Genomic DNA, 27,336 nt, shown 5'->3' with positions numbered 1-27,336 from the left:
ACTGAATTCTATACTTTAAAAGGGTGAATCATATGGTATGTTAATTATATCTCGAAGAAAAAGTTTTTTATAAAAACAAAAAGGAAGGAAACCAACTTCATATTAAGAAAAAATGTTAAAGAAAGAAAAAATAATTATGCTTCTGAATTTTCAAAAATTCAAGATTTTGAAAAATTATAATAGGAATCAATTGGTAATTAATTATAATAAGAATTAGCTGAAAATTATGAATAAAGAAAACTTTTCTCCTCTGTGCTAGAATATTGATTCTTCAGAACCTTCTCTGTTTTAAACATACTTTTTTTTAATTGTGAAGAAGTAATTGCTCTCAAATTTTCAAAACATTTCATGTCTTTAAGTTCATATGCTTCATGATGAATGATTTTTTATTATGATACATTCTACATAGAAAAAAAAAACCTGTAACCCACATATTGTGTATCTTTTTAGATCCATATAGCATAATTATATGACATAAAAACTCTATACCAAGGTAACATTTAAGTATGTAATCTTTATCATAATAAAACCAATGCTTTTTTAATTTTACTTAAATTTTCATTTATTTAGAAATTATACCTTTAGGGCGCCTGGGTGGCTCAGTTGGTTAAGCGACTGCCTTCGGCTCAGGTCATGATCCTGGAGTTCCAGGATCAAGTCCCGCATTGGGCTCCCTGCTCAGCAGGGAGTCTGCTTCTCCCTCCAACCCTCCCTCCTCTCATGTGCTCTCTCTCTCTCTCATTCTCTCTCTCAAATAAATAAATAAAATCTTTAATATATACCTTTACTATGAAACCATGTTAAAACTGTCATTTTTTTTTAAAGATTTTATATATTTATTTGACAGAGAGAGAGACAGCGAGAGAGGGAACACAAGCAGGAGGAGTGGGAGAGGGAGAAGCAGGCTTCCTGCCGAGCAGGGAGTCCAATGCGGGGCTCGATCCCAGGATCCTGGGATCATGACCTGAGCCGAAGGCAGATGCTCAACGACTGAGCCACCCAGGCGCCCCTACAGCTCTTGGTTTCATTGATTTGTTTCTATTATTTCTTGGTTTTCTATTTTAGATTTTTGTCCTTCATTATTTCCTTTCCTCTATTTAGTCTGTGTTTATTTTCCTCAGAAATTCAGATTATGATTTTAAGACCTTTCTCTTTTTTCTAATAAGCATTAAAAGCTATGAATTTACCTCTAAGTATAACTTTAGCTCTACTATATAAATTGTGATGTTTTGTATTTCCCTTATGTCTCAATTCAAATATTTCATGAAATAATGGCCGAAATTTTCCCAAATGTAATGGAAGAAATGAATCTACAAATCCATGAAACCTAACGAGTTCAATCAGAATAAATCCAAAGTGACCTATACAAAGATACTTTATAATTAAATTGTCAAAAGATGAAGAGCAAAATAAATAAATAAATGAATAAAAAGATGCAAGAGAGAAGCAACTCATCTCACCAAAGGATTCTAAATAAGATCATAAGCTCAGTTCTCATCAGAAAACTCTTATGAGAGGCCAGAAAGCAGTGGCCTCTGCTAAAGAAAAAACTATCAGCCAGGAATTCTATATCTGGCAAAACTGTCCTTCAAAAACGAGGGAGAAGTTATGACATATCAAATAAACAAAAGATGAAAGAGTTTATTAGGCCTTTTGAAATGAATGGATATAAAACAGTAACTTCAAATGGTATAATGATATAAAGATCTCTAGTAAAGGTAAAAACATGAAAAAAGATAAAGCCACTATTCTTGTAATTTTGGTTTGTGACTCTATTTTTAATTTTCTACAGGATTTAAAAGGTAAATGCATAAAAATTTAGTATAAATTTTTGTTGTTGGACACAATGTATAAAGGAGCACTCTGTGACATCAATAAAACAAAGGAGAGATGGAGCTGTTTAAATGTGAAGTTTTTGTACATAAATGAAGTTGATAACAATTCAAATCAGATAGTTACAACTTTAGGATGCTAATAGGTAATCCACATTGTAAGCACAAAGAAAGTATCTATAAAATATACACAAAACAAGAAAGCAAAATGTATAACTATAAGAAATCAACTAAACAAAAAAGAGGTGGTGATGGAGAAAATGAGGAACATAGAAGTTTTGTAAAACATACAGAAAACAAATAAATGGCAAAATGGACTTAAAAAGATGGTTCAACTATATATTGACTACAAGAGATTCACTTTAGATCTAAAGACATGAAGGCTGAAAGTGAAAGGATGGAAAAGCTATTCCACACAAATGGTAATCAAAAGAGAGGTAGGGTGCCATAACTAATATCAGACAGAATAGACTTTAAGTCAAAAACTGTTACAAGGGCCAAAGGATACCAGGTATTGATGATAAAAAGGTCATTTCATGAAAAACATCTAACAACTGTAAACACATGCACCAAAATCGGAGACCCAAAATCTATTAAGCAAACAATGGCAGAATTGAAGGGAGAAAAGATAAACTATACAATAGTTGGAGATATCAGTTACCCACTTTCAATAATGACTAGAAGTTGGATAGAGATAAGAAAGGAAACAGATAACTGGAACAACACTGTAAGCCTGTTGGACCTAATAGGCATTTATAAAATTTCAATCACAACAGACAATACACATTTTTCCAAAATGGACACGGAACAATTTCCCAGAGAGACCATGTTAGTCCACAACACAAGTCTTAATAAATTTAGAAAGACTGTAATCATACATAATATCTTTTCTGGTCACAATAGAATAAAACTAGAATTTCTAACAATAAAAGAAGGAAAACTAGAAAACTCACAAATATAAGGAAATTAAACAACACATATTTTAAACAACAAATAGGTCAAAGAAGAAATCACAAGAGAAATTAGAAAATACCTTGAGAAATATGAAAATGAAAACACAACATACCAAAACTTATAGGATGCAAAGAAAGCAGTGCTAAGAGGGAAATTTATAGCTTTAATGACACACTTATAAAAAGATCTCAAATTGGTAATCTAATTTTATGCATTCGGGAACTAGAAAAATAAGAGCATACTAAATCCAAAACTAGCAGAGAGAAGGAAATAATAAAGATTATAGAAGAGATAAATTAGAGAATAGAAAACAGTAGAGAAAATCAATAAAATCAAAAGTTGGTTCTTTGAAAAGATCAATAAAATTTACAAACATTTAGCTAGATTGACTTTGGGGGGAAAAAAAGACTCAAATTACTAAAACCACAAAAGAAAGAGGGGACATCACTACCAATTTTACAGAAACGAGGATTATAAAAGAATATTATAAACAACTGTATGCCACCGAACTGGATAACCTAGATAAAATGGGCAAATTTGAAGAACACACAATCTACAAATACTGAATCATTAAGAAATAGAAAATCTGAATAGACTTAAAACTAGTAAGGAGATTGAATCAGTAATCAAAACCCTTCCAACAAAGAAAATCCCTGAATCTAGTGGCTTCACTGGTGAATATTACAAATCACTTAAAGATGAATTAACACCAATCCTACTCAAACTCTTCCAAAAAACTGAAGAGTACAGAATATTTACTAACTTATTTTATGAGCCTAGTATTATCCTAAGAGCAAAGACAAAGACAGAAGCAAAAGAAACTACAAATATCTCTTACAAATATTGATGCAAGAATCTTCAACAAATATAAGCAAACCAAATTCAGCAACATACTGAAAAGATTATAAACCATGACCAAGTGGGATTTATTCCCAAAATTAAAGAATGGTTCATCATATGAAAATCAACGTGGGGAGCCTGGGTAACTCAGTTGTTAAGCGTCTGCCTTCGGCTCAGGTCATGATCCCAGGTCATCAAGCCCCGCATCAGGCTCCCTGATCCGCGGGAGGCCTGCTTCTCCTTCTCCCACTCCCCCTGCTTGTGTTCCCTCTCTCGCTATAGCTCTCTGTCAGATAAATAAATAAAATCTTAAAAAAAAAAATCACTGTAATACAGAGCATTAATAGAATGAAGGACCAAAAAACACATGATTATTCTAAATTGATACAGAAAAAGCATCAATGACAAAAAACAGTCAATAAACTAGAAATAGAAGGAAACTTCTTCAACATTATAAAGCAATATATGGAAAACCCACAGCTAACATCACACTCAATGGAACAAGTCAGGGATGCCAGTTTGTACCACTTCTATTCAACATAGTAGTTTAAGTTCTTAGCCAGAATAATGAGGCAAAAAAAGGAAATAAAAGACATCCAAATTGGAAAGGAAGAACTAAAATGATCTCTGTCTGCAGATGACATGATCTTTATTAAATAGAAAGTGAAAGATTTCCCACCACCCACCCCCACCAAATATAAAGCAAATAAATTCAGAAGTTTCAGGATACAAAATCAATACAGAAAAATCAATTCCCTTTCCATACAGCAGCAACAAACAACTGGAAAAGGAAGTTAAGAAAACAATCCATTTGCAACAGCATTAAAAAAATACTTAGAAATAAATTTAAACAAGAAGGTTAAATAGTTGTACCCTGAAACTACTAAACATTGCTGAAAACAATTAAAGAAGACATAAATAAATGGAAAGACATCCCATGTTCATAGGTTGGAAGAATATTATTAGAAATACTACCAGAACAGATTCAATGCAATCCCTATGAAAATCCCAAGAGCATTCTTTTGCAGAAAAAGAAAAAAATCCATCCTAAAATGCATTAGGAATCCTGAGGAACTCCAAATAGCCAAAACAATCTTGAAAAAGAACAAAATTAGAGGACCTACGCTTCCAGATTTTAAAACTTATTGCAAAGTTAAAGTAACTGAAACAGTAATGGCATAGGGACAGATTTATATACTAAGGAAACAGAATAAAGTCCACACATAAGTCCTTGCATATGTGGTTAGTGGGTTTTCAACAAGGGTACCAAGACCATTCCATGGAGAAAAGACAATCTTTTCAACAAATGATGCTGGGAAAACTGGGTATCCACATGCAAAAAAAATAAAATTCTGATAACAAATATTGGGACAAATATTGTATGATTCCATTTACATGAGGTACCTAGGACAGACAAATTCTTACAGACAGAAAGTAGAATAGAAATTACCAGGGAGGGGATCTGGGGAGCTACTATTTCATAGTCAGAGATTTCCTGTTTGGGATGATGCAAAAGTTGTAGAAACGGACAGTGTTTATGGTTGCATAAATTGTGAATATATGGTTAAAATGATAAATTTTATGTTATGCATGTTTCACCACAATTTTTAAAAAAGAAATAATAAATATCAGAGGAATAGGTCAAAGATTTGAGAAGCCTCTGAGGTATAGAACTGAAAAGTGAGAAATGAGACAGGGGACCAATGTTTGTCATTATAATCATTTTGTATTATTTAATTATGTATAAGAATTGATAACAAATTAAATTTTTAAAGCCTAAAAAATTATAATAATTCAAAAATGAAAAACTGGGTAATTTTTTGATATGTTTTATAGAGAATTAATATCCACGTGATCTATTAAAAGTCCATACAAATCAATAAAGAAAATAAATACAGTATAAAGACAATAAATTAGAAAATAAGAAATAAGCAAAACCCCCAGAGATGGGCGCCTGAGTGGCTCAGTTGGTTAAGCAACTGCCTTCAGCTCAGGTCATGATCCTGGAGTCCCGGGATCGAGTCCCGCATCAGGCTCCCTGCTCAGCAGGGAGTCTGCTTCTCCCTCTGACCCTCTTCCCTCTCATGCTCTCTATCTCTCATTCTCCCTCTCTCTCAAATAAATTAAATCTTTAAAAAAAAAAAAACCCAGAGAACTATCAATCCCACTCTTAATAAAATAAATAAACTAAAACTGAAACAAAATACTTTTGAAAGATTATTTTCTGTATCTTCCCATTCCTTTTTAGTTGAAAAGGTAGAAGAAAAATAATCCATTTGTTATGCCAATTTATAAATCTGCTAAAAAGTATAGTTAAATGTTTGTCTCTGTAGTCACCCAATAATCAATCATCAGTTTCAGTAACTATAAAATTAATACTGTGCTAAATTTATTCCAGAAATTAAATTTAGGAGGTAACATTACTTCTACATTTAGAGTAGTTACTTTTCTTCTACCAAGTGATATATTTTACCTAAATTTATTAAGAATTAGAATATATTTTTAAACTACTGAGACTGGCTAACGAAAATTTTACTATTTGAGAAAACTGGTACCAAAAGACATGGTACATTATTCAACAGTCTGTTTTTTCACTGTAACTTTTTCAATGGCAATTATATTATTGTCAATTTTAATAACTTTATATTAGATTTGGTTTTCCTCTATATACACAAAAAACAGAAAAAAAAAAAAACATACCAGATTGCTTCCTAGCATATAAAGAATCATTCTTACCATGTCTTTGAAGCTTAGCAGAATATGAAATTTTTCATTTACTCAACTGGACATTGCTGGCTCACTTTCTGGGATTGTGACTGAGATTTTACTTTTCTTTGGTTCCAAGCTTAATTATTAGTTTTCCTTAACATAGCTGTTTGGTGTAAATGTACACATTCTGGGATAAATAATGCTTTTTATTAAGAATTTTTAAGATGTTTATGTCCATTTTATTTTCAGATGTTCTTGTGAAAAAAAAAACCTATCTGATTAAATTTCTTCTGAAAGCAATTCTTTCAATTTATCTATAGGAAGACTAACTTACTGTCTCTGCTAACAAAGTACGTCTTCATCCCCCTTCGGGCTGCTATAACAAAATACCTCGAGCTGGACAGCTTTTAAACATAAGAAATTTATCGCATACAGTCCTGGAGGCTGGAAAATCCAAGATCAGATCAGGCACCAGCGTGGTCCCATCTGATGAGGGCCCTCTTCCTGGTTCATAGCTGGCACCTTTTCTCTATGTCCTCACATGGTGGAAGAGGCAAGGTTTCTCTCAGGTCCTCTTTTACAAACATTAATCCTATTCATAACAATTCTGACCTCATGACTTAAGCATCTCCCAAAGGCCCCACTCCTAAGAGCACCATCTTTAGGGGTTAGGATTTCAACATATGAAATTTTGGAGGACACATTCATACACAGCAGTATGTATACAAACGAAAAGATAGAAGAGCCAAAAGTTATCAGTATTACCATTCAAATATATTACTTATTTATGCTACATATATAATTTCCTATGAGAAAAGAAAAGGGAATACCACTTCTCTACATTGGAATTTAGCTTGGGTTTTGATAAAGTACGATTTTACTCTCAGGAATTATATGTGGTTTTAATGCTTTGAATATTAGGACTAAAATACACTATATAACTCAATTTTACACAAGAAAATATTAAAAATCAGAATGACTTTAAAAGCAAGAAAAATATCTAGCCAAATACATGAAGTAAAAAAGATGAGTAACAAAGGAAGTCCGACTTTAGATTCAGATTAACGAAACATTCAAAAGTGTAATTTATGAAAGTGAAGAATGTTTTCCTTCAACTATGAAAAAAATCAAGCTGTCCCCAAGAATAAAAATAACGTACATATTAACAGTCCTTATATAACATTGCTTGAAGACTTTTAATCTCTTATAGTTTCAAGTAAAACAGTGATTGAACAATCAATATCTTAATCAATAAATAAGTAGAATTATATATGATGTTTAGAAAACTGTAATTCCTCTGTTGCATCTGAACTCTGGAAGCTTATCACGGTAATCCCATGTGATTCTTTAAAGGCAAAAGAAACAACAAATATTGTCTTACCTTGTAAGATGGCAAGAAACACAAAATTCCTTGGCTCACAGTCTGACACACAGACAACAAAAGTTCGCCTACTTCATCCTGGAACTCAAATGTTTCTGTGTGCTGGAAGGTAGCACAGAGATTACGACCCTTGGGGCCTGACCCAATGGTGCCCACCCAAACCTAGAATATAAATATGTCATATTAGAGTCATGCCTAAACTACACAGGCAAATTAGCATTTAGTTGAGAACTTTAATTATATGTATGTCAAAAGAAGACGAAGCAACAAGTTTAGAGGAAATTTATTTTTAAATTGGTGGTGTTTTTCTATTATCATTAATTAATTATATATAAATCTAATTTATAGAAATTTTACTTTAAGCAGACCAACAGCTTTGCAAAATTAAACATGTAGTAAAATTTTGTGGGATGCGAACAAATGAAATGAGTAAATCAGAAATGATTCCAAACTCTTAGAGATGAAGGCTTATACAATCTGCTGTAGATAAGCCTCTGAGACTCAACTATGACAACAGCTAAGTACATTCAATATGAATATACTTAACAAATTTACAAATTCACTGATGGTCAAAGATCTATAGTCCTAAAATATCAGACCCACCAAATTTTAGTTATTTGCAACTGCTCTACATTCATAAAGACCTAGTTTTAGTATAGTTAATTTGACTAAGAGAAAGAAAAAACTTTATTAGTCATCTTAAGACAATAAAGACTTCAGATTGTTGAAAAATGTAATAGCCCTATATTTTCAAATGATATATGAGATTGAGGTATATTTTCCAAGATGACATCTGATGGACACCAATTTAACCAACTTTTAACTAAATGATTAACTAGTAATAAGACAAACTGATATTAAGTGTTTCCTGACATGAGGCAATGGAAAGTAACAATATCACCTATATAGTAATGTTACCAAACCTTTTAACCTGAATCTATCAAGAAGAAACAACCATATAAAATCCAGATTATAAGACATTCCTCAAGATAACTGGTGACTCAAATTCTATAAAAATGTCATGAAAGACAAACAAAGAGAAAAAAAAGTCAAAAAAAAGTTTTAAGACTAGAAATATGAAAGTCAAGTGTAACATGTAATACTTGATTGGATCTTGGATCAAGAATAAAAATAAAAAGGATAAAGACATTATATTTCTCCAGTTATTTCCAATTTTGGAAATAACTGGAAAAATATAAATATTGACACTATTGTACCAATATTACATTTCTTGGGTATGATCATGGTATTGTAGTTATGTAGGATTATGTACTTGTTCTTTTTTTAAACGATTATTTATTTAAGAAAGGTGGGGGCGGAGAGGCAGAGAGAGAGGGAAAAAATCCCCAAGGCAAGCTTCACATAGGGCTCCGCACTGGTGTGTGGAAGCCTGCTTGGGATTCTCTCTCTTCCTTTCCCTCTGCTCCTCCCCCTTCCCTCTCTAAAATAAATAAAAATAAAAATATTTTTTTATAACAGAAAAACTCAAAAGCCAAGAGTTTACTCTTTAAAAAGATTAATAAAAGCAATAAACTCAAACCGACACTGATAAAAAAAACACAAAACCAGAAAATACAAATTGACAATATCAGGTAGGGATAAGAACACAACTACAGAGCTCACAGATGTTAAAAAGATAATAAAACACTTCACAATAAAAAATAAATTTTTAAAGTTGGGGGCAAATATTGAAATAGAATTCAACTGAAGAATTAGCATTTTTACTATTATAATCCATTGACATTACAGGTTAAATGGGCTTTTGTGTACTAGACTGAGAATATAGAGTTCATAACAACATTCTTATGAGAAAATATGTTAAATTTATTAATAACTTCCCATATTTATTTGAACCTCTAAAAAAGGTAACTTAAAACTACAGAACACATAGGCGCCTGGGTAGCTCAGATGGTTAAGCGTCTGCCTTCGGCTCAGGTCATGATCCCAGAGTCCTGGGATCAAGCCCCGCATCGGGTTCCTGGCTCAGCGAGGAGCTTGCTTCTCCCTCTCCCTCTGCCTCTCTCCCTGCTCATGCTTTCTCTCTCTCTCTCTCTGTATCTCTGTGTCTCAAATGAATAAATAAAATCTTAAAAAAAAAAACAAACTACAGAACATAGAGTGCACTTGTGGTGAGCACCAGGTATTCTATTAAGTCCTGAATCACTAAATTGTACACCTGAAACAAATATTACACTGTATGTTAACTAAATGGAATTTAAATAAAAACTTTTTAAAAATGTGGAACATATATTTTTCCTTTACTATTGTTTATAGCAATGTCTCTAAACAGGAGCACTCTGGCACTAGAGAAAGCACAATTCTTAAGTTATACGGGAGCTTAATATTCAAGGCCCCCACCTACTAAATATCAGTAGTTCCTCCCAAGTAATTGTGAAAACTAAAAATGTCCCTACACATACACCTTGGTTGAAAACAACAGCTTTATGGGGTGCCTGGGTGGCCCAGTCAGTTGAGCATCTGACTTCAGCTCAGGTCATGATCTCAGGGTCCTGGAATCAAGCCCAGCATCAGGCTCTGTGCTCAGTAGGGAGTCAGCTTGTCCCTCTCCCTCTCCCTCTGCCCCTTCCCCCACTCATGCTCTCTCTCAAATAAATAAATAAAATCTTAAAAAAAAAAAGAAAACAGTTTTATAAAGAACTAGAACTGTGTTAGGTGCACAGGTGATGCTAAGTATGTAGCTAGCCACTTTAAATTACTTCATAAAAAGAAGCAGAAGGTAGAATGACAAATGACAATTCAAATGTTCCTAGGAAATTAAATAACATTTATATGGTATTATTATAAAACATTAAAAACTTAAATTATAGGACTCATGAGAGTACTTTTATTTTTTTAAAAGATTTTATTTATTTGTCAGAGAGAGAGAGAGAGAGCACGCACACACATGCAGGGGGAGCAGCAGAGAGAGAAGCAGGCTTCCCACTGAGCAGGGAGCCTGATGCAGGACCCGATCCCGGGACTCCAGGATCATGACCTGAACCGAAGGCAGTCGCTTAACCAACTGAGCCATCCAGGCGCCCATGAGAGTACTTTTAATTCGTTTCAGATATTCAAACACATGCTGAACCCTTGCTAATTAACTAATGCCCAGTATTAATCCAGGTGCACTGGAAGAACGGGGACATAAAAAGAATAACGATATACTACTGTCTGTTGGAAAAGAGAAACACATGAACAAATAATTATGCAATAGGAACTATGGTAAAGACATTAAATTTTTGTTTTGTTTTTAATTCTCATTTTTAAAAACCTAAAACATACTTAAATGAAGAAACTGCAATATAAACTTTGCATCTAAAGTGTATATTTTTACTCAATGAACTGAAGGAATGCTATTTATCAGTATTTCCTTTTGTTGACACTACCAAACAGCTGACAGATTTTTCTTTTATTCTAAAGCTAAAATGCTGAATTTCCTATCAGGATCTGTTAGTATTTCAGGTACCTTCTAATTTTCTTCATATAAAATTATATTGAGGTAAAAAGACTGAGAGCCTTCAAAAAACATACTAACCTGTGAGTTATTAATGACATGATTAGCCTCCAGTTGGACAGTGAATGTAACACCAAGTTCTGATGAAAAGGATTTCATTGGTGATAATGTCCCAGATGTCAAAACAATTGTCCAAACTTTGCCATTAATATCTGAAAAGGCCTAAAAGGAAACAATATTAGATACATCTTTACAAGAGTAAAACATATTTATTTAATTGTTGGTATTGAGCAAGATGACAGAATTTTCATTTACAACATGACAGACTTACCACAGCTGGATTTAAGCACCAAAAGTTTAGCACATGAACTGCAATTTTCTGTCTTGAACGTTTCTTATTTTTTGCCAGAGCAAAGAATCCATTTTTATCTGAAGTATCAATCTGATTTATCCAAGAATAAGTCTGTTGAATAGCAACTTTATAATCATCGGCAAATCTGGATGAAAATTAAATGTTAATTAAATGGCAAAACTTTATGAAACACATAATGTCCCAGCTACATACAATATAAAAACTGATTAAACTAAAACTAAATCGAGAGTCCTGGTATCTTCCCACTCAAAGATACCATCTTCCCCACCAACACCCCCCACTGCTAATTAAATTCAGTAATTCTGATAGAAAATGAGCCATTAAATCTTACAATCAACTTCCTCTTACAGAGGTTAGATATTATCTAAATATCCATCCCTTACCATTTCCCATCCCTATGTTCGAACAATATATAAATCATGGCAAAACTAGAATTAAAATCCAGGTCTCCTAACTCCTAGTCTAGAGCTCTTTGCACTCTGTGTTACATTATCAGTCACAAAATAGTAACAGTTTTCCTTAAAGAAGCTAAACAGTGCATTATACTTTTTTATTATACGAGAAAATGGAAAGAATTTTTACTGAAAGTTTTAAAAGTTTAGAAAACGAATTATAAATTTTAAGTTCCTTTAAAATATGGGTTTCAGTCTTCATTAACTTTTAATGAAGGTATTGATCTCTGTGATCCCATCCAACTTATAATTTCTTTCAATAAGAGGCTATGCACACACACATAAAAAAAAGGCTATGCACACTTCAGCTTAAAGAGAATAAAATATGGTAGTCTCCACCATGTCCTCATAATAATATTGACTGTTAACTTCACCCCTAGAGAGATCAGATCTCAAAGTTCAAGGATTACCCTACAATCCTTGGAGAGAATTTTATAAAAGTACTGAGAGCTATAAACTATAAATATACAGTTAGAGGAAAACATAGGGGAAAATCCTAATGATACCAGATTTGGCCATATTTCTTGTATATACCAAAAGCACAAGCAACAAAGAAAAAATAAACTGGACTTCATCAAAATTAAAAAACTTTTGTGCATCCAAGGACACTATCAGAGAGTGAGAAGACAACCCACAGAATGGAATATATGTGTAAAACATACATCTGATATAGGATTAATATGCAGAATATATAGGCAACTTTTACAACTCAACAACAAAAAACAACCCAATTCAAAAATGAGCATAGGACGTGAATAGACATTACTCCAATGAAGACATGCAAATGGACAATAAGAACATGAAAAGATGCTCAACATCATTAGCCATTAGTGGAGGATGGAGTAAATAAAAACTATAAGCAAATACCACTTTATACCCATTAGGATAGCTATTATCCCAAAAGTGAGAAACAACAAGTACTGGCAAGGATGTCAAGCAACTAGAAATGTTGTGCATAACTATGGGAATTTAAAATGGGAAAATAGTATGTTGATTCCTCAAAAAGTTAAATACAGAATTACCATATGACCCTGAAGTTCCACACTCCAGGTATTTACATGGAGGAATTGAAAGCAGGGACTCAAACAGATATTTGTGTTTTTGTTTTTTTTTTTAAAGGATTTTATTTATTTGACAGAGACAGAGACAGCGAGAGCAGGAACACAAGCAGCGGGAGTGGGAGAGGGAGAGCAGGCTTCCCGCCAAGGAGGGAGCCTGATGCAGGGCTCGATCCCAGGACCCTGGGATCATGACCTGAGCCGAAGGCAGACGCTTAATGACTGAGCCACCCAGGCGCCCCTCAAACAGATACTTGTATATCAATGTACACTGTAGCATTATTCACAATAGACAAAAGGTGAAAATAATTCAAACGTCCATCAACATAACAAAGGATAAACAAACTATCGTATATACATACAATGGAATCTGATAATATTCGGCCATAAAACAGAATGGCATTCTGATATATATTACAACATGGATAAACCTTGAAAACATTATACTAAGTTAAATAAGCCAGATGCAAAAGAACAAATATTATATGATTCCACTTTATAGGAGATACCTAAAAGGGGCAAATCCATGGAGATGAAAGAAAAGAGGTTACCAGAGATTGTGAGAAGAGGGAAGTGGGAACTATTGTTTCATGGGTATAGAGCTCCTGAAAAAGTTCTGGGAATGGATAGTAGTGATATGAATATACTTAATGCTACTAAATGTACAAAATGGTTAAAAAGAGTAAATTTTATGTTATGTATGTATGTTTTACCATAAAAAAATTGGAACCAGATAGTACTATAATTTAATAAGGGATTGAGTGAGGGGAGTTAACTGTTTCTCATTTTCCACGTTTCACTAAATAGAGGCTTTATGCAATAAGAGACTTTCTGACACTGGAAGAAACATATCTAAAACTGTCCTTAAAACCTAAATGTTTAAGTTCAGTCATATACAATTTAATGTATAATTATAATGTATAATACGTTGTATAAATTACACAATATAAATTATAAAAATAAATTTTTACAAATTTAATACTGCATCAACTAATAAAATGTATTTAAAATATATCTACTTTTTTATTTCAATACTCATTTTCATTAATAAAGACTATTTCAATTGATCTAAGTCTGTACCAACAAGTAAGAACAATATTTATACCACTTCTTTACAATGAACCTAGGTACTCACACAACTTAAACACATACTAGCATCCAATAAAACTAATATTTTTAAGAGGGAAAAGACAAATCATGTATATTTACTAACCTGCTATTTTGCCTAAAAAGATAGTCAAACACCATAAAAAGTCCTTTGAGCATTATTTGAGTTGAAGCACTAATAATCGGTACTACTCTTGCCTCCTCTTTACCATGCATTGGTAAGACTTTTTCTTCTTTTTGAAGGACAGCAGAAAAATGTCCCTATAAGAAATTACCATTATTAAGTACATTGCAGGAAATGGGAAGAAGAGGAAAACAAACTTCTTAAAATTATAAAACCCAAATGAAATATACACTGAAATTTTAGGCAAACACTATTAATATACAAGAGCTATGTTTTAAATTCCCACATAGTCCCTAGCACCCTACACAAAAGTACATCTTTAAGTCTCTTAAACCACCAAACATACATTTTACTTACCCATTCTCACAATAGTTATATCATAATTTTTACTAAATCAATATTTATTTTTAACAAAATTGTAATTATATATACCTTGTTAGAGCTAACCCATATATAGTATACTATACTTCCTTTCTTTTGTAACATTTACTTTTTATTTACTTTTTCCTAGTGTTTATGCTTAAATCAACCTTTTTAATAAATTATCACTTGTTAAAAATGATAGATAGATAGATAGATAGATAGACAAATTCCCATATATTCCCAAATTCTCTTCAGAATCAAAGACACTTTAACAGTAAGTTATACATTTAGGAGGTTCATTACTTCTTCAGGCAATCAGGGTATCATTTAGTGTCCTTCAAAAGTAATGAACTAGGCACGCCTGGCTGGCTCCTCAGTTGGTACAGCCTGCAACCTTTGATCTCAAGGTTGTGAGTTCAAGCCCTATGTTGGGCATGGAGCTTACTTTTAAAAAACAAACAAAAAACAGTAAAAAGGACTAAATAAAAATGCAACAAATGGTTTTTCCAAAGAGCTTACAAGGGTTGATATGCCACCTAAATGCCTGAATTACTTCCAGGTAGTATTCCAATGATGAGAATAATATGACTGTATGACAAGTAAAAAGTTTTAAATGACTCAAGGAAACAATACATGCTAAATACAAAATGTATACTAACTGGCTCATTTGTTTTCATGTGGCTCATAAGTTTTAATAAATATTCTGAAGTCAGATAGCAGTGACAGTTGCATAATTCTGTGACTACACTAAAAACTACAGAATTGTATACTTTAAGAGGGTAAATTTTATGGCATGTGATTATTTCAGTCAAGCTGTTAATAAAAAAATAAAGAATTTTAAAACAACAGACATTACTAAATGATGCAAGACTAGTAATATAGTCTCTTTTAAGTAGCAATAAGACCAGGATGCCTGTTTCACTGCCTGTGATAAACAATGCACTGGAAGTTTAAGCTAACAAAGAAATAAACAGAATGTGATGGAGGTGGAAAGAAAGAAAATAGTCATTACTTATAAACAGTATAATTACACAGAAAATTTAAGAATCCATAGACAAAGCTATAAGATAGTTCAGCAAAGTGGTTGGTTACAAGATAAATAAAAATCCACTACCGTTTTTATACAGCAATAACAACTAGAAAATGCAATTTTTTAAAGGTACCATTTGAAAAAGAAACAGAAACTTTAACTTACTTAGGAATAAATCTATCCAAAACACCTAAGACTTTTAAAAATAAAATCATAAAATTTTATTAACAGATATAGGATATAATAAATGAAGAACTTTATACATCTTGTTTGTGAATGGGAAAACTCCTGTATTATAAATACATCAATTCTTCCTAAATTCAGTGAAATTCCAACCAAAATTCCAACAGAATTTTTCATGGAAATTTACAAGCTAATTCTAAAATTCAGCCAAGATCATCCCAAAGGAAAAGAACAAAGTAAGGAGATATGCACTACCATATATCAGCATTTTTCTAATGCTAGAGTAATTAAAAAATATGAGTTTAGGTCACAGAACAAAGTCCAAAAATTCAAAAATAAATGAAAATCAGGTATGTGGCAGAAGTGTCATTACAAATCAGAAAGAAATGAACTATTTAGTAAATGATGCTGAGAAAATGATCCATGCAGGAAATAAAATGGATTCCCAACCTCACAATGTAAACAAAAATGAATCTTCAGCTGATTTTATTAAGAAAAAATAACACTTTTAGAAAATATAGCACAAGATAAGGAAAGACTGCTTAAACTCAAATACAATTCATAAAAGAAAAAACACTAATAACTTTGAATGCACTAAAATAAACTTTCAGAAAAATACTCCATAAATAAGCCACAAAACACAAGAATATATATGCAATGCAATAAGCAACAAAGAATTAGTATTTAGAATACATAAAGGAAAGAGCGAAATATACAAAGATATATTTTCAAGGATGTTCATAACAGAATTGTTTCTTATTCTGGGAAAGCTGGCAACAACCCACATTTCAAGTGCCAGATTCATCAAGTAATTTAGAATATGTGCACTCACAAAAATGCTACACTGCAATTAAAAATCATGTGAAAGGGGCATCTGGGTGGCTCAGTCAGTTAAGGCTCCAATTCTTGGTTTTGGCTCAGGTTGTGATCTCAGGGTCGTAATTTGGGAGTCCTGCATGGGCTCCACGCTCAGTGCACAATCTGCTTAAGATTCTTTCTCCCTCTGCTCTCTCCCCCGCCAGTCCCCGTTCTAATAAATAAATACTTAAAAGAATAAAAATCATGTGAAAGAATCTATTAAAATAGTACTTGTAGGGGCACCGGGGTGGTTTAGTCATTTAAGCATCCCACTCTTGATCTCAGGGTCCTGTGATCAAGCCCCTGACAGGCTTCATGATCAGTGGGGAGTCTGCTTGAAATTCTCTCCCTCTCCCTCTGCCCTTCCCCACCGCTTGCACATGTGCTCTCTCTGAAATAAATAAATCTTAAAAAAAAAGTACTCATAACATTAAATGAAAAGAGGCTGCAAAGAAATATGTATCATATCAGAAATCTATGTCAAGTAAATATATGCATAAAATAAGATAGGTGGATATAAATCCAAAAGTTAATAACGATCATCTTTAAGTTTATGAGTTTTTTCCTTTGTGTCTTTCGTATTTTCTAAGTTTTTTCCTTTGACATGTATGTATTTGTACATTTTTATTAAATTATAATATATATAATGTACTAAAGTATACAGCTCACCTTTCAAATGTAAAGTTTATGCAAAAAATCATGGAAAGATGTCATAATACGGACAATACTTACAATACTATATTGCATTTTAAAAAATGCAGGGCAAAAATTATAAGTATAATCTGATTAAAACACATTTTTTATATTCATATGCCCAGAAGGCTAGTGGTGATCACGGTAGCCATAGTTCCTATCTGTTTTGGTTCAAAAACCTCTTTAAGTCCACATGAGGAAAATTACAAAACTCTGATAAAAGAAATCAAAGATCCAAACAAATGGAGAGATACTCTCTGTTCATAGATAGGAAGATTCAATATTGTCCAGTTGTTAGTTCTTCCTAGTTTGATCTATAGATTTAATGCCATCTCAATCAAAATTCCAGAAAGTTACTTTGTGGATATTGACAAACTGAGTCTAAAGTTAATCTGGAAGGAAACAAACCAGAATAATCAACACAATACAGAAGAAAGAGAACTGATACTATCCAACTTCAAGACTTACTACAAATCTATAGTAATCAAGATAGTGTGGTATTAATAAAGGAACAGGAAAATCAATCAGTGGAAGGGCGCCTGGGTGGCTCAGTTGGTTAAGCGACTGCCTTCGGCTCAGGTCATGATCCTGGAGTCCCGGGATCGAGTCCCGCATTGGGCTCCCTGCTCAGCAGGGAGTCTGCTTCTCCCTCTGACCCTCTTCCCTCTCGTGCTCTCTCTCAAATAAATAAATAAAATCTTTAAATTAAAAAAAAATCAATCAATGGAAAAGAACAAAGAGCCTAAAAATGGACCCACAAGGATATAGTCAACTATCTTTAACAAAGGAGCAAAGACAATCCAATGGAGAAGGATGGTTTTTTCCGACAAATGGTGATAGAATAATTGGACATCTACATGCAAAGAAATGAATCTGGATACAGACCTTCTATCTTTCACAAAAATTAACTAAAAATGTAAAATGAAAACTCTAACACTTTTAGAAGAAAAGACAGAAGAAAATCTAAGTGACTTCAGGTTTGGTGGTGAGTTTTTAGACACAACACCTAAAGCATGGTCCATCAAAAAAAAAAAATTGGTAAGCTGAACTTTGTCAAAACTAAAAACTTATGTTCCATAAAAGACACTGTTAATAGAATGAAATGAAAAGCCACAGACTAGAAGAATATATCTGCAAACACGTATCTGATGAAGGACTTGTATACCAAATATACAGAGAACACTTAAACCTCAACAACAGGAAGACAAAGAACCCAACTGAAGAGTAGGCAAAAGATCTGAAGACACATCTCACAAATAAGATATACAGATGGCAAAAGAGCATGTGAAAAGATGTTCCACATCAAATGTCATTAGGGAATTGTAAATTAAAACAATAATAAGATACTACTACATATCTATTAGAATGGCTGGTATTCAAAACCCTGACAATTCCAAATGTTGGCAAGGATGGATAATAACAGGAACCCTCATTCACTGATGATGGGAATGTAAAACAGCACAGCCACTTTGGAAGACAGCAGTTTCTTGCACAGCTAAAAACAGTCTTACCATACAATATAATAATTGTACTAAGTATTTACCCAAATAAGAAGAAAGCACAACCACACAAAAATATGCACACAAATGTTTATAACAAATTTATTCAGAATTGCCCAAACTTGGAAGCCACCAGTATGTCCTACAGTAGGTGAAAGGATAAAAAAATGGTGTGCATACATACAATGAATATTGTTTAGCAGTAAAAAGAAACAAGCCATCAAGCCATAAAAAGACATGAGGGAAGCTTAGTATGATTCCAACTAAATGGTATTTTGGAAAAGGCAAAATTATGGAGTCAGGAAAAAAAAAAAAATCACTGGTTACCAGAGGTTCAGCAGGGGAAATGAAGTATGGTAAAGGGATGAATTAGTTAAGTGTAGCACAGAAGATTTTTAAGGCAGTGAAAATATTCTGTATGACACTGTAATGGTAAATACATGACTTTGTTTCTATCAAAACTCACAGAATTGTACAAAATAGAGAGTGAACCTTAATGTAAACTATGGACTTTAGTAAACAATAATATAATGATATTGTATCAAATATAACAAATGTACTATATTACTGTAAAATGTTATTAACTGGAGAAACTGTAGTGTGTGTGTGTGTGTGTGTGTGTGTGTGTGTGTGTGTGTGTGTGTGTGTGTGTGTGTGTGTGTGTGTGTGTAGCTAGGGTTGAGGGTATATGAGAATTCTGTCCTTTCTGCTCAATTTTTCTGTAAACCTAAAACAACCACTCTTAAAAGCAAAGTCTATTGATTTAAATAAGTAATTAAGAACAAAAAAGAAAAGAGGATAGGAGGAGGCAAGAGGGCAGAAGAGTAGGGGCCCTCGTTTCATCTGGTCCCTTGAATTTAGCTGGATAACTATCAAACCATTCTGAACACCCATGAATTCAACCTGAGATGTAAGAAAATATATTTAGAACTCTGCAAGTAGAAAAGCAGCTGCTTTTTGCAAGGTACGAGGTGCAGAGACATGAGTCGGAGGGGAGATATCAGAAGATAAACGGAGGGGGGAGGGAGCCTCCACAAGCCCACTGCCAGAAAGTGATATAGCCCCAGAGGGCAAACTTGGAACCCTTCTGCTCCAGTGAGAGACATCCCTATCTGAAAGGGGCTCAGGGGATGAAAAGGGCAGAATTCAGTGTGGTCTCAGGATCCCAAGAGCCACAGAACTAACAGGAGAGCCTGAGTCAATAGAGTTGCCCAAGCAGTGGAGCAGGAAAACTGGTTACAGTCAGCAAGCCCAGGAGAGAACTCTCAGCTCAGGTGGCCATAAACCGTGAGCTGGACCGATGAGGTGACCACTCTCCACCAGTGCACCCTGAAAAGGACTTGAATGCAGGGACCATCTGCCATCCCTGGGAGGGGTGAAACGGGTGCCCATGACTGGGCAACAGCTCTCAGGGCAGCCCACAACTGCTCTCAGCCCCAGGACACACAAAGGGCAATAATGCAGGTCACTTGGACTCCCCTCCCTGCCCAGGAGGATTGCTGTGGGCATGCACCACAGGAGTCTGTGGAGTTTGGCACACACAAAAGTGAAGACTGTTTGTCTCAGAGGGTTTATTGAAGAGGGGGGACCGTGATCTTTTGGCTCTGGGGCTGGAGATCAGGGCAGGGCCATTTTTATTCTGATCCTCTAAAGAGGCACAGAAAACCTTCAGGGAACAAAAACCACAATCAGGACCAGCTTACACTAAGCCCAGCCCCCTGGCAAGGGGCAGTGCAACTCTGCCCAAGCAAAGACACCTGAGAAGCAGCACAGCAGGCCCCTCCCCCAGAAGACCAACAGGAAGAACAGGTGCACAACTAGTTTATGGATCCCACACGACTGTAAAACTCCAGCACTAGAGGAAAATAGTATACAGAACCTGAGGTTTTTTTCTCATGATTTGCTTATCTTTCTGTCTAAAATTTTCCATTTCTTTTTATTTTCCCCATTTCAACTAGTTTCTTCTTTTATCAATTCTTTGGTTTTAAGTCGCTTTTTAACTATTTTTTACATCTACATTTTATAGATATATGCTTCATTTTTGGCCTTTTTTCACTCTATTCAATTTTATTTTGTATACATATAAGTTTTGCTTTCTTTGCAATTTTGGGATTTAGTGCGTCTAACACACAGACCAAAATTCACTCAGGAACAAGTGGATCACCGTGCTTCGTCCACGCTGTGAGATTATATATAGTCTCTCTTCCCCCACCCCCTTTTCTTCCTTTTTCTTTTTTGTTTTGTTTTTATTTGCTTTTCCGTTTTGATTTCTGACCACTTCGGATTTGTCTAGTGTGTATTTAGCTTGGGTCATGGTTGGTATTTTTGATTCTGCTCACTCACTCACCCATTCTTCTCTGGGCAAAATGACTTAGAAGGAGGAATTCACAACAAAAGAAAGAACCAGAGGTAATATTCTCTGCCACAGATCTAATTGATACGGATATAAGATGTCAGAGATGGAATTCAGGATAACAATTATAAAGTCAATAGCTGGGCTTGAAAAAACCATAAAGACAGCAGAGAATCTCTCGGTGCAGAAGTAAGATCTAATCAGGTCGAACATAAAAATACTATAACTGAGATGCAGTCTAAATTGGATGCACTAACAGCCAGGGTGAATGAGACAGAAGAGAGAGTAAGTGATCTATAAGCCAGGCTGATGGAAAAGAAGGAAGCTGAAAAAAAGAGAAAAACAACTAATAGCCCATAAACAAAGGCTTCGAGAAATTAATGATGCCATGAAAGGTACCAAAGTCAGAATTATTGGGGTGTCCAAGCAGGAAGAGAGAGAGAGAGAACTTCCCTAATCTGGGAAAACAAGCATTCATGTCCAAGAGGCAGAGAGGACTCCTCCCAAAATCAATAAAAATAGATCAACATCCTGACATATAATAGTGAAGCATGCAAATTTTAGAGAAAAAGAGAGAATCCCGAGAGAAGCTTGAGACAAGAGGCTCCTTACCTACAGAGGGGGGAACATCACACCTATCCACAGAAACCTGGCAGGCCAGAAAGGGCTGGCATGATATATTCAGGGTACCAAATGAGAAGAACATGCACCTAAGAATACTTTATCCAGCAAGGCTGTCATTCAGAATGGAAGGAGAGGGGCAGCTGGGTGGCTCAGATGGTTAAGCATCTGCCTTTGGCTCAGGTCATGATCCCAGGGTCCTAGGATCAAACCCCACATTGGACTCCTGACTCAGCAGGGAGTCTGCTTCTTCCTCTCCCTCTGCCTCTCCCACTGCTCATGCTCTCTCTCTCTGTATCTCTGTGTCTCAAATGAATAAATAAAATCTTTAAAAAAAAAAAAGCAGAATGGAAGGAGCGATAAAGAGCTTCCAGGACAGACAGAAACTGAAAGAATATGTGACCACCAAGCCAGCCCTGTAACAAATATTAAGGGGGATTCTGTAAGCGAAGAGAGAAGCCAAGAATAACATAGAGTAGAAAGAAACAGAGACAATCTACAGAAAAGGGGGGGTGCCTGGGTGGCTCAGTTGGTTAAGCGTCTGTCAGCTCAGGTCATGATCTCAGGGTCCTGGAACTGAGCCCCGCGTCGGGCTCCCTGCTCAGTGGGGAGTTTGCTTCTCTCTCTCTCTCCCTCTGTCGCTACCCTCCTGCTTGTGCTCTCTCACTATCACTCTCTTTCCAATAAATAAATAAATAAATAAATAAATAAATAAATAAAATCTTTTTAAAAAAATCTGCAGAAACAGGGACTTTACACACAATACAATGGCACTAAATCCATGTCTTTCAATAGTTACTCTGAATGTAAATGGATTAAATACTCCAATCAAAAGACACAGGGTATCAGACTGGATAAAAAGCAAGACCCATCCATATGCTGTCAACAAGAGACCCATTTTAGATCTAAAGACACCACTAACCTGAAAGTGAGGGGGTGGGGAACCATTTACCACGCTAATGGACCTCAAAAGAAAGCTGGGGTAGCAATCCTCATATCAGACAAATTAGATTTTAAACCAAAGACTGTAGTAAGAGATGAAGAAGGACCCTATATCATACTTAAAGGGTCTATCCAACAAGAAGATCTAACAGTTGTAAATATTTATGCCCCCAACCCAATGGGAGCAGCCAATTATATAAACCAATTAATAACCAAAGTAAAGAAACACATTGATAATAATATATTAATAGTAGGGGACTTCAACGCCCCCCACTCACAGCAATGGACAGATCATCTAAGCAGAAGATCAACAAAAAAACAAGGGCTTTGAATGACACACTGGACCAGATGGACTTCATAGATGTGTACAGAACATTCCATTCTAAAACAACAGAATACTCATTCTTCTCATGTGCACATGGAACTTTCTCCAGAACAGATCACATACTGAGTCACAAATCAGGTCTCAGCTGAAACCAAAAGATTGGGATTATCCCCTGCATATTTTCAGACCACAATGCTTTGAAACTTGAATTCAATCACAAGAGGAAATTTGGAAGGAACTCAAACACTTGGAGGTTAAAGAGCATCCTACTAAAGAATGAATGGGTCAACCAGGAAATTTAGGAAGAATTTTAAAAATTCATGGAACTAATGAGAATGAAAACACATCTGTTCAAAACCTTTGGGATATAGCAAAAGCAGTCCTCAGAGGGAAGTACATTGCAATACAAGCCTCTCTCAAAGAATTAGAAAAATCTCAAATACACAAGCTAACCTTACACCTAAAGGAGCTGGAGAAAGAAAAACAAATAAAGCCTAAACCCAGCAGGTGAAGACAAATAATAAAGATTAGAGCAGAAATCAACGAAACAGAAACCAAAAGAGCAGAACAGATCAATGAAACTAGAAGCTGGTTCTTTGAAAGAATTAGTAAGATTGATAATCCACTAGCCAGACTTATCCAAAAGAGAAAAGACCCAAATTAATAAAGTCATGAATGAAAGGGGAGAGATCATGACCAACACCAAGGAAATACAGACAATTTTAAGAACATATTATGAGCAACTATATGCCAACAAATTAGGCAATCTGGAAGAAATGGATGCATTCCTGGAAACTCATAAACTACCAAAATTGAAACAGGAAGAAACAGAAAATCTGAACAGACCAATAACCAGTAAGGAAACTGAAGCAGTAACCAAAAAACCTCCCAAAAAACAAGACTGCAGGGCCAGATGGCTTCCCGGGGAATGCTACTAAACATTTAAAAGAGAAATAATACCTATTCTGCTGAAGCTGTTTCAAAAAATAGAAATGGAAGGAAAACTTCCAAACTCATTCTATGAGGCTAGCATTACCTTGATCCCCAAACAGGACAAAGACCCCATCAGAAAGAATTACAGACCAATATCCTTGATGAACATGGATGCCAAATACTCACCAAGATATAGCCAATAGGATCCAACAGTACATTAAAAGGATTATTCACCACGACCAAGTGGGTTTTATTCCTGGATTGCAAAGGTGGTTCAACACTCGCAAATAAATCAACGTGATAGATCACATTAATGAAAGACAAGAACCACATGATCCTCTCAATTGATGCAGAAAAAGCATTTGACAAAATACAGCATCCTTTCTTGATTAAAACTCTTCACAATGTAGGGATAAAGGGAACATACCTCACTATCATAAAAGCCATTTATGAAAAGCCCACAGCAAATATCATTCTCAATGGGGAAAACCTGCAAGCTTTTCCCCTAAGATCAGGAACACAGCAGGGATGTTCACTATCACCACTGTTGTTCAATATAGTACTAGACGTCCTAGCCTCAGCAATCAGACAACAAAAAGAAATAAAAGGCATTCAAATTGGCAAAGAAGTCAAACTCTCACTCTTCGCAGATAACATGATACTTTACATGAAAAACCCAAAAGATTCCACCCCAAAATTGCTAGAACTCATACAGTAATTCAGCAATATGGCAGGATACAAAATCAATGCAGAGAAATCAGTTGCATTTCTATACACTAACAATGTGACTGAATAAAGAGAAATTAAGGAGTAGATCCCATTTACAATTGCACCAAAAACTATAAGAGACCTAGGAATAAACCTAACCAAAGATGTAAAGGACCTGTACTCTAAAAACTATATAACATTTATGAAAGAAATTGAGGAAGACACAGAGAGATAGAAAAACATTCCATGCTCATGGATTGGAAGAATAAATGTTGTTAAAATGTCTATGCCTCCCAGAGCAATCTACACATTCAATGTACTCCCTATCAAAATAACCATCGACGTTTTTCACAGAGCTGAAACAAATAATCCTACAATTTGCAAGGAACCAGAAAAGACCCTGAATCACCAGAAAATGTTGAAAAAGAAAACCAAAGCTGGGGGGCATCACAATGCCTGATTTCAAGCTACATTACAAACTGTGATTAAGACATGGTACTGGCATAAAAACAGACACATAGATCAATGGAACAGAATAGAGAGCCCAGAAATGGACCCTCAACTCTATGGTCAACTAATCTTCAACAAAGAAGGAAAGAATATCCAATGGAAAAAGAACAGTCTCTTCAATAAATGGTGCTGGGAAAACTGGACAGACACATGCAGAAGAATGAAACTGGACCATTCTCTTACATCACACACCAAGATAAACTCAAAATGGACAAAAGACCTAAATGTGAGACAGGAATCCATCAAAATCCTAGAGGAGAACATAGGCAGCAACCTCTTCAACCTCAGCCACAGCAACTTCTTGCAAGACACGTCTCTAAAGGCAAGGGAAACAAAATAAAAAATGAACTATTGGGACCTCATCAAGATAAAAAGCTTCTGCACAGCAAAGGAAACAGTCAACAAAACTAAAAGGCAACCTATGGAATGGGAGAAGATATTTGCAATGACATATCAGAGAAAGGACTGGTATCCAAGATCTATAAAGAACTTCTCAAACTCAACACCCAAAAAAACAAATAATCCAGTCAAGAAATGGGTAGAAGCCATGAACAGACATTTCTTCAAAGACGACGTACAAATGGCCAACAGACACATGAAAAAATGCTCCACATCACTTGTCATCTGGAAAATACAAATCAATACCACAATGAGAAACCACTTGCACCAGTTAGAATGGCTAAAATTAACAAGACAGGAAACAACAAATGTTGGCGAGGATGTGGAGAAAGGGGAACCCTTCTTACACTGCTGGTGGGAATGCAAGTTGGGATAGCCACTCTGGAAAACAGTTTGGAGGTTCCACAAGAAGTTAAAAATAGAGCTACTGTATAACTCAGCAATTGCACTACTGGGTATTTACCCCAAGGATACAGATGTGGTGAAACGAAGGGGCACGTGCCCCAGTGTTCATAGCAGCAATGTCCACAATAGCGAAATTGTGGAAGGAGCCGAGATGTCATTCAACAGATGAATGGATAAAGAAGATGTGGCTTAGACATACAATGGAATATTACGTAGCCATCAAAAAGAATAAATACCTACCATTTACATCGATGTACATGGAACTGGAGGGTATTATGCTAAGTGAAATAAGTCAATCAGAAAAAGACAATTATCATATGGTTTCACTCATATGTGGAATATAAGAAATAGCAAAGAGGATCAGGGGAAGGGAGGGAAAACTGAATAGGAAGAAATCAGAGAGGGAGACAAACCATGAGAGACTCTTGACTCTGGGGAACAAAACGAAGGTTGCAGAAGGGGAGGTGGGTGGGGGGATGGGGTAATTGGGTGATGGGCATTAAGAAGGGCATGTGATTTAATGAGCACTGGGTGTTATACACAACTGATGAATCACTGAACACTACATCTGAAACTAATGATATACTATATGTTGGCTAATTGAATTTAAATAAAAAATAATAAGAAAAGAAAAGAAAAACATTCATCTGAAGGAAGAAAAAAAAAAAACCTTTCACAATATAAGTCAGAAAGCCTCTATTCAGAAAAAGGTACAAAAGTACATACTCATAAAATTTTACATACAATTTCATGAGATTCATAGTAACCTCCAGCCCACTCATGATTTCTATCCACCCAGGTTTATAACGTCTAAGTTAAGGAGAACAAAATTATTTTTTGTTCTCCTTATCTTTTTATCTTCAAATTTTTAATCTTATAACTGACAAAATAATTTTACAACCTAAAAATATTGACTTCTTTTAGATTTGAACAAAGCAATTCATTCCTTTAAGCTGTATTTCTTTCAAACTAAATAATGCTACTTTTTAAATCCATAATTTACACCATTAGTTAAAGATTACCAAACTTACACTGGGTATTATGCACAAACAATAAATCATGCAACACTACATTAAAAACTAATGATGTAATGTATGGTGATTAACATTACCAATAAAAAATTTTTTTAAAAAGATTACCAAACTTAGATAATAAAATTTTAAAATAATTGAATTGTCATTTTTTAAGTCTGCACTAATTTATTCACTGTTAAACCATCTCTGATCCAGT

The 27,336-nt window shown here is 34.7% G+C and overlaps 1 protein-coding gene across 1 annotated transcript in view; it reads right to left on the bottom strand.

Annotated features, from left to right (window-relative positions):
* The window catches only part of BRIP1 (BRCA1 interacting DNA helicase 1), a 172,967-nt gene that overhangs the window by 81,885 nt on the left and 63,746 nt on the right, over nucleotides 1-27,336 (bottom strand). The window contains 4 exon segments of the mRNA XM_088027330.1: nucleotides 7,717-7,878; nucleotides 11,252-11,392; nucleotides 11,502-11,667; nucleotides 14,267-14,421. Of these exon segments, the coding sequence (XP_087883456.1) occupies nucleotides 7,717-7,878; nucleotides 11,252-11,392; nucleotides 11,502-11,667; nucleotides 14,267-14,421 (624 nt within the window).

This window comes from Eumetopias jubatus, unplaced genomic scaffold (genome assembly GCF_037043125.1).
Source record: "Eumetopias jubatus isolate StellerSeaLion01/CBP00866 unplaced genomic scaffold, mEumJub1_p1.0 scaffold_10, whole genome shotgun sequence".
In the NCBI taxonomy this organism is placed as follows: Eukaryota; Metazoa; Chordata; class Mammalia; order Carnivora; family Otariidae; genus Eumetopias; species Eumetopias jubatus.
This window is presented reverse-complemented; position numbering and strand designations above follow the sequence as displayed.